At 36.0% G+C, this 13,039-nt stretch overlaps 1 protein-coding gene across 3 annotated transcripts in view; it reads left to right on the top strand.

Moving 5' to 3' along the window:
* The window catches only part of NARS2 (asparaginyl-tRNA synthetase 2, mitochondrial), a 118,816-nt gene extending 107,892 nt beyond the window's left edge, over nucleotides 1-10,924 (top strand). For all 3 annotated transcript variants that reach the window (XM_045818125.1, XM_045818124.1, XM_045818123.1), the window contains 3 exons: nucleotides 5,155-5,252; nucleotides 7,221-7,247; nucleotides 10,353-10,924. In XM_045818125.1, the coding sequence (XP_045674081.1) occupies nucleotides 5,155-5,252; nucleotides 7,221-7,247; nucleotides 10,353-10,497 (270 nt within the window). In that variant the 3' untranslated portion in view covers nucleotides 10,498-10,924. The remainder of the gene's footprint in view (nucleotides 1-5,154; nucleotides 5,253-7,220; nucleotides 7,248-10,352) is intronic.
* The last annotated feature ends 2,115 nt before the right edge of the window (nucleotides 10,925-13,039 follow it).

Below are 13,039 nucleotides of genomic sequence, written 5' to 3'. Positions count from 1 at the left end.
AAGAAGACATAAATATTGTAAATATATATGCACCCAACATAGGAGCACCCAAATACATAAAGAAAATCTTAGAGGACTTCAAGAAAGATATGGACAGCAACACAATTATAGTGGGAGATTTTAACACCCCACTATCAAAAATGGACAGATCTTCTAAACAAAATATCAACAAAGATATTGTGGCATTGAACAATACCCTTGATGAAATGGACTTTACTGATATATACTGAGCCCTCCATCCAAAAGAAGCTAAATACACATTCTTTTCAAATGTACATGGAACATTCTCAAAGATAGACCACATGATAGGACACAAAACAAGCCTCAAGAATTTCAAGAAAATTGAAATCATACCAAGCATTTTCTCAGACCACAAGGGACTGAAGCTAGAAACCAACCCGAAGGAAAAAAAAACAAAAACACTCAAAATCATGGAGATTAAATAGCATGCTATTAAACAATGAATGGGTCAAGAATGATATTAGGGAAGAAATCAAAAGGTTTCTGGAAACAAATGAAAACGAACTCACTACAACCCAAAATTTATGGGACACAGCCAAGGCAGTCCTGAGAGGGAAGTTCATAGCGATACAGGCCCACCTGAAAAGGTTAGAAACATTCCAAACAAATAACCTAACCCTACGTCTACAAGAACTCGAGGAACAACAACAAAGGCAGCCCAGAGCAAGCAGAAGGAAGGAAATAACCAAGATCAGAGCAGAATTACATGACATAGAGACTAAAAGCACAATTCTAAGGATCAATGAATCCAAGAGCTGGTTCTTTGAAAAGATAAACAAAATAGACAAGCCTTTAAGCAGACTCATCAAGAAAAAAAGAGAGAAGACCCAAATAAACACAATCAGAAATGAAAGAGGAGAGATTACAACAGATACCACAGAAATACAAAGGATTGTAAGAAATTACTATGAAGAACTGTATGCCTAGAAATTTGAAAACCTAGGTGAAATGGACAAATTTCTAGAAAAATATAATCTTCCAAAACTCAATGAAAAAGAAGCAGAAAGTCTGAACAGACCAATAACAACAAAAGAAATTGAAGCAGTAATCAAAAATCTCCCAACACACAAAAGCCCAGGACCAGATGGTTTCACAGGAGAATTCTACAAAGCATTTAAGGAAGAGCTAACCCCTATCCTTCACAGACTATTCCAAAAAATCCAAAATGATGGGAATCTCCCAAACTCTTTTTATGAGGCCAACATCATCCTAATTACAAAACCAAATAAAGACACAACAAAGAAAGAAAACTTCAGGCCAATATCACTGATGAACATTGACGCTAAAATCCTCAACAAAATACTGGCAAACCACATCCAACAATACATTAAAAAGATTATACACCATGACCAAGTGGGATTCATTCCAGGGATGCAAGGATGGTTCAATATTCGCAAGTCAGAAAATGTAATACATCACATAAACAAAAGCAAAGACAAAAGCCACATGATCATATCAATTGATGCAGAAAAAGCATTTGATAAGGTACAGCACCCATTCATGATAAAAACACTCGGCAAAGTGGGAATAGAGGGAGCATTCCTCAACATAATAAAGGCCATATATGAGAGACCTACAGCCAACATCATTCTCAATGGGCAAAAATTAAAACCTTTTCCATTAAGATCAGAAACAAGACAAGGCTGTCCACTTTCACCACTTCTATTCAATATAGTACTGGAAGTTTTAGCCACAGCAATCAGACAAGAAAAAGAAATAAAAGGCATCCAAATCGGAAAGGAGGAAACAAAACTATCACTGTTTGCAGATGACATGATAGTATACATAGAAAATCCTATTGACTCTACCAAAAAACTGCTTGACCTAATAAATGAATTTGGCAAAACAGCGGGATACAAAGTCAATATCCAGAAATCAAAGGCATTTCTGTACACCAACAATGAAACAGCAGAAGCAGAGATCAAGGAAAAAAATCCCATTTGAAATAGCAAAAAAGAAAAAATAAAATACCTAGGAATCAACCTAACCAAAGAGGTAAAAGACCTGTATTCAGAAAACTACACAACACTGAAGAAAGAAATCAAGGAAGACACAAACAAATGGAAACATATACCGTGTTCATGGATTGGAAGAATTAATATCATCAAAATGTCCATACTACCCAAAGCAATTTACACATTCAATGCAATACCTATTAAAAGTACCAATGGTGTATTTCACAGGCATAGAACAAACACTTCAAAAATTTATATGGAATTATAAACGACCCCGAATAGCTGCTGCAATATTGAGAAAGAAGAGTAAAGTAGGAGGGATCACAATACCCGACACTAAACTATATTACAAGGCCACTGTAATCAAAACAGCCTGGTACTGGCGTAAAAACAGGCACATAGACCAATGGAACAGAACAGAGAGCCCAGAAATAAGCCCAAGTCTCTATGGTCAGTTAATATTTGACAAAGGAGGCAGCAACATAAAATGGAATAAAAATAGCCTCTTCAACCAATGGTGTTGGGAGAACTGGACAGCCACGTGCAAAAAAATGAAACTTGAGCACCAACTTACACCATATACAAAAATAAATTCAAGGTGGATAAAAGACTTAAATATAAAACATGACACCATTAAAGTCCTAGAGGAGAACGTAGGTAGGAAAATCTCAGATATTTCACGAAGAGACTTTTTTAATGACGTGTTCCCTAGAGCAAGGGACATAAAGGAAAGAATAAACAAATGGGACCTCATCAAAATTAAAAGCTTCTGCACAGCTAAAGAAAACAGTATGAAAATTAAAAGAGAACCAACTGTATGGGAAAACACATTTGCCAATGACACCTCAGACAAGGGTCTAATCTCCAATATATATAAAGAACTTACACGACTGTACTCTAAGAAGACAAGGAATCCAATTAAAAAGTGGGCAAAGGACTTAAACAGACACTTCTCCAAGGAGGACATACAGAATATCCAAAGACACATGAAACGATGTTCAATATCGCTAGCTATCAGAGAGATGCAAATTAAAACCACAATGAGATACCACTTCACACCAGACAGAATGGCCATCATAAACAAAGCAACAAACAACAAGTGTTGGAGAGGTTGTGGAGAAAAGGGGGACCCTAGTGCACTGTTGGTGGGACTGCAGACTGGTACAACCACTATGGAAAGCAGTATGGAACTTCCTCAGAAAACTAAAAATGGATCTGCCTTTTGACTCTGCAATTCCACTGCTGGGACTCTATCCTAAGAATACTAAAACACCAATTCAAAAGAACCTATGCATCCCAATGTTCATAGCAGCACAATTTACAATAGCTAGATGCTGGAAGCAACCAAGATGCCCATCAGTAAATGAATGGATCAAAAAACTATGGTACATTTACACGATGGAATTCTATGCAGCAGAAAGAAAGAAGGAGCTCCTACCCTTTGCAACAGCGTGGATGGAGCTGGAAAACATTATGCTAAGCAAAACAAGCCAGGCAGTGAAAGACAAATACCATATGATCTCACCTTTAACAGGAACCTAAATAACAAAACAAAGAAACAAGCAAAATGTAACCAAAGACACTGAAATAGAGGCCAGGCTGATGGTGACCGGAGGGGAGAGAAGAGGGAATTTAAGGGGACAGTGGGAAGGGTTCACAGGAACAAACTTAAAGGACACATGGTCATAGACTAAGGGGAGGGTGGTAATGGGAGGGAAGTGGGGAGGGTGAGAGGGGGGAGTGGATTGGGAGTAAAAAGGAGAAAACTGTATATGAACAATGATTAATAAAAAAAAATATTTTGTTGATTTTAAAAAAAAAGAAAGAAATACAAAGTAAATTATCAAGCTACCATTTTTCCTATTAAAAGTTTATTGTTTTTATTACAAAAGTGTAATAGTGTCTTTATTATAGAAAATAAGGAAATACAAATAAGTGAAAAGATGTCACTGTGGCAATTAACATCTCATGATATGGCTGTCATTGCTTTTCCTATTCATGTCTAAAATTTATCTGAGTTTCCTATTGATGTACATTTGAATTTCTTGTTATAAGTAATGCTGCAATAAACATCTTGTATGATAACCCTATTTTTGTATCTCTGATTATTTTGTTAGGACTAGTTCCTAGAACTGCTATTGCTGAGTCAAAGCATATTGCATTTTTAAGGCTTTTGATTATTTTTTACCAAGTTGCTGACCAGAAAGTTTATATCAAATGTCTGAGAGTACTGATGTGTGCATTCTCTCGCCCGTGTTGTTTGTGTTGTCTTTTATCTTCACCACTTTGATAACTCCAAAATGGTGTCTTATTGTTTTGATATTACTTCTTTGATGATAATCAGAACAAACTTGACATGTCTCTACAAATACTACAAATTAAAGAAATATCTTCATTGTTACATTATTTATAAGAGAAAACAAACACACATATACCCTTAAATGGTCAACAAAAGGAAAGCAGTTAAATAAAAACTATGATACTCCTCAACAGTAAACTGTTCAGCTGTTAAAACATTAAGTGTGCAAAGTACTTTAACTAAATAGAAAAAATATTCATTCTATATTGGTAAGACATTAGAATGGTAAACTTTTATGTGTAAGTTTATCTCTATGATACTCTTTAAATATATAAGGAAAAGAACCTGAAGCCAAAATATAATTGCCTCTGCATGATGGTAATTAATTTTTAATATTTCCTTTTTTTAAGATTTTATGTACTTATTTTTTACAGAGGGGAAGGGAGGAAAAAAGAAAGGGAGAGAAACATTGATGTGAAAGAGAAACATCGATCGGCTGCTTCTCACACATGCCCCAAGTGGGGATCAGGCCAGCAACCCAGGCCTGTGCCCTGACAGAATATGGAACAAGCCACCTTTCATTTTGCCCAGGGCCATGATTTTTAATATTTTTTACATTTTTTATAATTAACATTTATATCACATTTTGTGAAGAAAACACATTTGAAGGAAACTGTCCACCTGCAATTCATGTAGCATGTATTCTAAAGATAATATTAAACATTTGATATTAAAATGGAACATGAACAAAACAGAAGTAAGATTCTGGTAAGCAGTTAATCAGCCAGTTGTCAAAATGTGAAAAGTTTCACATGCTTGAGAATCTGACAGTGGTTGAATCCCCTGAAAATGTAATGTGTATTTTTTGTTCCTTTTTAGGTTGCAGCTGTTGATCTTCTGGTTCCTGGAGTTGGAGAGCTCTTTGGAGGAAGCCTCAGAGAGGAACGGTACCATTTCTTAGAGCAGCGACTGGCCAGGTATTGGTCAGACCTAAAAGAAACAAAATTCAGAAACGGGACAGAGACCTCAAAGGCAGTCATGACAGAGTAACAGAGAACAGTTCATGAGCCTCAACAGCTGAAACTCAGATTCTGAGTGATCTTGACCAAGTTGTTACTCGACTTTTCTCAGCTTCCCTTTCTTAAAGAATGAAACTCTTATGTGAAACAAGGCCAAAGTAAAAGTTGCCCAGTATTTGTATGTGTCTCTTCCTATGAAAATGGTTTTTTAAAAAGTTAATGATATAAGGGGAAGGGAGATTTTCCTTTAAAGCTTGTCCTTCATTTTAATTTTTCTCTTCTCTCTGTTCTTTTTTATTTACTCTAAATTATGACTCTTATAGGGACATAAAGAAAAATAGATTCTGAGCCAGAGAAAGGATAAAGATGGAAAGAGAAAGATACTAAAAATATCTGCTAAGCTCATATTTAGGAGAAGCAGTTTTCCCTTCCTCGGGTTTTCTACATTGTGTAAGGGTCTTAATTTAGCTATTCGAATAACTTATTTTAACTTGCTGTTTGAGACCTGGGAAATGAATCCGTAAACACGCAGAAAGTGTTCTAGAGAAGAGCAGCAGGGCATCATGTTTCTAATTGAACTACCACTCCTATACATGATGGCCTGCCAGCTCACCGCAGTGACTTCCTACACCAACCAAGGCTATAAACCCCCGCTTTCCGCGTCTTCCACTTTTTCTGTGCCGGACTTTTAAAAAAAGGCTCTCCCATGTTGAAGGCGTAATCCTTTTCTCCAGATAATACTGGGTTTCATAGTAACCTGGAAAAGCCATAAAAACGTTTGAAAATATCCTGCTGAATTAGCCATTTGTAAAGGCCTTCTTTTCCTAAGGGAGAAATGCTTTAAAAGTTGATGTTTTCCAAGGTCCAAACCTATAAATCTGTTGGGTAACTTGGTTTTGTAATCTTAATTATTTGAACTGCTCTATTTGGTTAGGGTCCAGAAGAAAGGGGATAAATATGTTCCGGGAGGACTCTTTTTTTTTTTTTTTTTTTTTTTTTTAAAAATCAGAGTACCAACTCCTTACTATAACAATAATGTTAGAATGTCCTGGGAAAATCACAGAATTGAAGTAAAGGTCAAACTCTTTAGATGGAAAGAATTTAAAGATTCTCTGGGTCTTTTTTAAGCACAATAAAAATCACACATGGCAAGAAACCTCATCTGTTGAAAGATTAATTGGTCTGTTTTCTTTGCTTGCTTCCTTCCTTCAGGAAACTTGCCTCATGACATTAAATGTTTTCCTAATATCTGATAATATCCAAATGTATCTTTCCTAATGAAATGGATATGTTTTCCTCTCTCACAGAGCTGCCTGTGACTTCTGTTTACACGTTCTGTATTTTTATATATTTGAGTTTTTCATCATCCTGATCCTTTCAGACACACTGTGATCTCAAACACTTTTTTAAAGAACTAAAATTACTTTTAATGAGTACTAAGAGCTTAAGACTTTAACACTTAATTGGGAAAAATCAATTGGCAATTATACTAATACTAGGAAGGTAGCTTCGGAATCCGTATTACCAGTTTAATGTACAGAGTGTCAGGTGTGTCTCTGCCCCTCGTTTGTGTGTGCCTTGAAGCAACCTCAGGTAGCAGGAGCAGTGCTTTCCTTCTGTCACAGAACAATATGTACCTGTGAAATGAACTCCTCCTCCTGGTCCCTGGACCATACTTTCCTTCTGTAGCATTTATCGACTATACCACTTACTTGGTAATACCTGGGACTATCGTTTAACTAACCTTTCTTACCATATAGTAAAGATTCATCTCCTCAACTAAATTGCATGGGATTTGAGAGCATAACCTTTGGTGTGTACTTCTCTGTAACAACCATACAACCCAGAACAAATGTTTGGTGGTTAGTATATTTATTTATCTTACTGACATTCTCTGAGAGAATTTTTTTTGTATTCCTTTTACAGCTCAGGACTGACGGAAGCCTACCAATGGTAAGAATGAGGCCTCTGATGATTGTTATTCTAGCTGTTGGTCTGAGCATTATACAGTTTTGCTTTTTATCCCAAGGCACTATGAAAGAGTGTTAAAACCAATGAACTAATTCTCACAAGATTGTTTATTCCTTCTGAGTCCTTGAAAAATAGTAATAATGGCTGCTATTTGTTTATTACTTATTGTGTTCTAGGTAACTATTAAAATTTTGATGTATACTATCTCATGTAATCAGCATAATACCCTGTGAGTTAGGTACTATTCTTATTCCCTTTGTATTGCCTGTGCAGACCTGAGGTCTAGAGATGTTAACTAACTTAACTAAGAACACACAGTTAGAAGACAGAGCTGGGACTTTGTTCCTAACTATTATGCTTCATTTTCTCCATGTGTGAAATTAGGGGCTTGAACTAAGTGATCTTCACCAACTGTAGAAATCTAAGCTGCCCCGAGAGCATCACCTGTCTGCATTCATACATTTACTTCTCCAAAGTCATGCTGGTTTTCTTTCCTCAGACCCTTTCTTCAAATAATTTTCAGTACTTTTCAATATATGCAAATTTTAATTTATATTTGGGTTATAGCACTCCTGTGGGATCTTGGCATAATAATATCAACAATATTATTAATTCTTCACCTGCCCTCAAGTGAAGGAAGGGTCAAATTACACACTCACTTTTTGGTAATAAAGGAACTAGATTTCAGAAGTGCAGAAAGCCTAAAATTGGGTTCAGGTATTGGGCCTTGAATATCTTTGTTTTCTTGTTTAACCAGTAATGATTTTAGGCATGTTTAATCTCTCTTGAGTTTTGGTTTTCTTGGCTGAAAAATGGAATGATCATATCTACTTCACAAGGTTATTGTAAGGATGAAAAGAAACAATATAGGCTAAGTACGTATATAGAGTAGAAGCTCGTAAATGCTAGTTCTCCACCCGCCTCCCCTTTCCTTCCTTTGTTCTGAATTTTGCTCTTAGGTAGATGAGCCTGATTGTTCAAGCTTATGCATTTCATGTCAGCTTCTGTCTAGAAGATAATGTCCATAGTGTGTAAAAACTAGCTAAATGCACATTTTAATTATTGGTTAAATAAGTTTAGGCCTTTTCTGGTCTTTATTAATCATTTCAGTACTATTCTTTTCCCAGCTAAAGTTTTCAAACTGTTAAGATCTCCAAACATAAATGTGTATTATTTGAACCTTGGCCCTTTTAAATGGTTATCATAATATTTCAAAGTAGAAGGAGTTTTAAAAATCTTCATGTCTGTGACCTCTGCTGGTGTTTCCCCCACTGTGAGTGGCCACCCCAGGTGTCTAGGAATCTACTCACTTCCTATTTCTACATGCCATATGCAAATAAAATTTGTAACTAGTTCCACAAATTTGGTACCAACTCTTCTAAAATCTGGCTACCCTAGAATAAATGTAACAAAAATCCATCAAATATATATTGTTTCTTAGAATTGGATTTTTCCATCTATAAAAGCAAAGGGAAGAAAAATGCCAAATTTAGCTTTCAGACATTTATACCAGTGTTTTGACATCAATGTATGAGAAATACAGAACCACCTAAGCTGTTGCTATACTTCTAGCCGCCAGCTCACATCCTGCAGGTGTTTGTGGCAGGTGGTTTGATATGCCCTTTATCTCACTTTCTCATTAAATCAATGTATACCCTGCCCCCATGCCTTACAAACTTTGAGTTAATTCAGCTACCAAACATTTCAATTATTGAAGACTGTGTTCCATCCATTTTTCCTGACAGTTCTTATTAATCTTAAGCTTTATACTAGATACTCCTGTTTATAGATCTGTCACTTGATTATAACTCACCTAGTTGCAGTTCATTTTTTATTTTAGAAAGATAAGTACTGCATCTCAACCATATCAAATACTAATACATGTATCCATTACTGTTAACAGTGGGAGACAGGTGATAGTCTTTACCCTAGAGTTGTCAAATGACTCCCAGCCATGGCGCTGAAGTTTGATTCTGGAACTTCAGAATGATTTTATAAATCATTCAAGAAGCTATACATTTGTTTTAATTAACATTATATAACCCAAGAATTCTCCCACCAAATGACATAAAAATGTTTACAGAATATTCTTCCCCCTCTTCTTTCCCGAAATAATTTTCTCTCAGGCTGGTGTGTTGACATCTGAGTTTGAATCTTGGCTGTTTCATTTTCTGTGCATTTCTAGCCACCTTAAGTGGGAATAGAACGTCCATGGATGGGCTTCAGAGGCTGTCTAGCCTTCCAGGAAAACGGCTCTGGACATCTTCCGTAGGCTTAAAGCAGAGAACTGAGAATTTCTCCTCACTCCAGCACTCAAGAGTGTATTTTTGTACCTTCAAACAATAAATCTTCATACAGTAAGCATCTACTCCAGAGCAGGCACTGGAGATAAAAGGTTGAATAAAACGTAGCTCCTGCCCTTGATGTAGCTTATAATCTAATCTATATATCATTTTATAATTTATCAGACAAAACTCTTCAGTCTCTTCTGTGTATCAAACTATGATTTTGGTAAGGAAAATGAGAGCATTATTAATATACTAAGAAATAGGAAAGGAATATATTTTGAAGAAAATTAGTAGCTTCCTGAAGCAAGTTTTCTGTATATAATTAAATAAATAAAAGAAAAAGGATCATGTAACCAAAGTTCATGAATACATGACAAGGTTTGCTGCTGCCAGGGTAACATTAAACAGATCACTTGAACTTCTCTGTGTCCTTCATCCATCTGTGGAGCAAAAGACTGGTCTACCACAATAATGTCAATGACCACAAATGATTACAAAACACTTTAAAATATAAATTCTAGTGGGCTGGGAACCAAAGTGTCCCAGGTTCGATTCCCAGCCAGGGTACATTCCTGGGTTGCAGGCCATACATAACCTCCAGCAATCGCACATTGATGTTTCTCTCTCTCTCTCTCTCTCTCTCTCTCTCTCTCTCTATCTATCTCTCTATCTCCCTCCCTTCCCTCTCTAAAAATAAATAAATAAAATATTCAAAAATATATATATATATATAAATTCTAATATAAAGCTGACCCTGAACAGCATTTATAGGTGATGATTCTCTCTTTTTCAAAATCAGGTATCTGGACCTCCGTCGATTTGGATCTGTGCCACATGGAGGTTTTGGGATGGGATTTGAACGCTATCTGCAGTGTATCTTGGGAATTGACAATATCAAAGACGTCATCCCTTTTCCAAGATTTACTCATTCATGTCTTTTATAAATGGAAGACTGATTGAGGGAAACTGCCCAAGCCACAGGTACTGTACTTGAATGTGCATATAGCAGATGCATGTTTGGATTTTAGAAATACAGAAGTTTTCAAAATGTACTTGTCATACCATAGCATATAACATATAAAGAATAAAAGTGATCATGATTTCTTATAAAGTACAGGGCATTTCATGGAAAGATGAATTCTCTCAAGAAGACATACTTATAGCAGGTAGAATCTCAAATCCATTATATCAATTAATAAGAAATGAAGGTATTGAACAAGATGGTTTCAAAGTTCCTTTCAGACTTTAAGAGAGGATGAGATTGTGTATTTTACTTTGTCTTTAATGGTTAGATCACTACCTTGTGCGACCTTTGAGAAACATTTAGTAGCTAAAAATAAAATGTTGGATCTTTTCTAGCTTGCCATTTAACCTATGACAAATGCCCATCTTATTCTCTGTAACATTATTCTCCATTTAATGTTACTAAACATTATAGAAGAAAATATTCCTTCTTTGGGTCTTGAGTTAATAAATTTGCTATTCTAAATTGAAGTCTTCTTTCATCAGATTGGATGAAAAAATCACATTTAATAACTGTTGATCCTCAATAAAATGGGTATAGAAGGAAAGTACCTCAACATAATAAAGGCCAGATATGACAAACCCTCAGCTAATATATACTCAGCAATTGAAAACTGAAAGCTTTTCCTCTAATGAACCACTGTTATTCAACACAGTACTGGAAGTCCTAGCCACAGCAGTCAAAAGGAAAGACATAAGTATTCAAATAACAAATGAAGAAGTAAAACTATCACTGTTTGCAGATGACATGGCTCTATATATCAAAAACCCTAAAGACTCCACCAAAAGAGTCTTCTAAATGGCAGACAAATACTATAAAGTTGCAGGATACAAAATCAATGTACAAAAATCCATTGCTTTCCTGTATGAGGTCTGTCCAGAAAAAGTCCAGCCATTGTTAATGTAAGGAGAACGGTTAGCACGACATCGATGTAACCTGGCAGCCAAGGAGAGTGGACTGGAATGCACATGTGTAAACAATAACAACTTCACTGTACTAGTCAGTGGGAGCAGTAGACCCCATTGTGTGAGCACTGTGCACTCACTGTGCACTGTGAGTGGCTATCACATTCAAAATGAGTTAGTAGAGCAACGAAGCTGCACCAAATTTTGCATGAAGCTTGAACATTTCTCCATGGAAACTATTCAGATGATTCAGAAGGCTGCAGCTGTAGGCAACTGGTGACTGGCACCTTCATGCATCACGTCTAATGTAGAGTTTTTTGGCAAAACATCAAACCACCCAGGTGACACTCCTCCCCTACAGCCAAGATTTGGAACCCTGCAATATCTGGCTTTTCCCCAAACTAAAATCACCTTTGAAAGGGAAGAGATTTCAGACCATTCATGAGATTCAGGAAAATACATTGGAGCAGCTGGTGGCAATTGGAGAACTGTGTGAGGTCCCGAGGTGCCTACTTTGAAGGAGTCAGAGGTGTTATTGTCCTGCGTACAATGTTTCTTATAACTTTTTCAATAAATGTCTGTATTTTTCATATTACATGGCTGGATACTTTTTGCACAGACCTCATGTACTAACAATGAAATATCAGAAAAAGAAATAAAGAAGACAATCCCATTTATGATTGCAACAAAGAGGATAAAAAATACCTAGCTGTAAACTTAACAAAGTGAAGGACTTATATACTGAAAACTACAAGACGTTGTTGAAGGAAATTGAAGAAAACACAAAGAAGTGGAAAATGTGTTCATGAACTGAAAGAATTAACATAGTTAAAATGGCCATATTACCTAAAGCAATATACACATTTAATGGAATCCCTGTAAAAATCCCGATGGTGTTTTTCAAAGAAATAAAGATTTCTCAAATTTATGTGGACCACTTCAAAATCCCCCAAGTAGTCAAAGCAATCCTGAAAAAAATGAGAAAAGCCAGAGGTATCACACCCCTGATTTTAAGTTATAGTACAAAGTTAAAATGTTCAAAATAATATGGTATTGGCAGAAAAATAGACATACAGACCAATGGAACAGAATTGAGAGACCAGAAATAAACCCACACATATGTGGGCAAGTAATTTTCAACAGAAGGTCTAAAAACACAGTAGAGAAAGGCATGCCTCTCCAACAAGTGGTGCTGGGAAAATCGGAAAGCCACATGCATAAGGATGAAATGACACTGCTGTCTGACACTACACAAAAATTAATTCAAAATGGATTAAAGACTTGAATATAAGATCTAAAACAATAAAATACAAAGAAAACATAGGTGCTAAACTTATGGACCTTGGTCTCAGAGGGATTTTTGTGAACTTGACTCCAAAGGCGAGGGAAGTAAAAGCAAAAATACATGAATGGGCCTACATCAAACTAAAAAGTTTCTGCATAGCAAAAGGAACTATCAACAAAACAAAAAAGCAGCCAACCCAATGGGAGAAGATAGGTGCAAATGCTATCTCTGATAAGGGGCTAATATCCAAAATGTATTTTAAAAAAACTTAT

This window comes from Phyllostomus hastatus, unplaced genomic scaffold (genome assembly GCF_019186645.2).
Source record: "Phyllostomus hastatus isolate PE091 unplaced genomic scaffold, TTU_PhHast_1.1 phas_scaffold_317, whole genome shotgun sequence".
Lineage (NCBI taxonomy): Eukaryota > Metazoa > Chordata > Mammalia > Chiroptera > Phyllostomidae > Phyllostomus > Phyllostomus hastatus.
The sequence above is the reverse complement of the archived record's forward strand: the minus strand, read 5'-3'. Positions and strand labels throughout refer to the sequence as shown.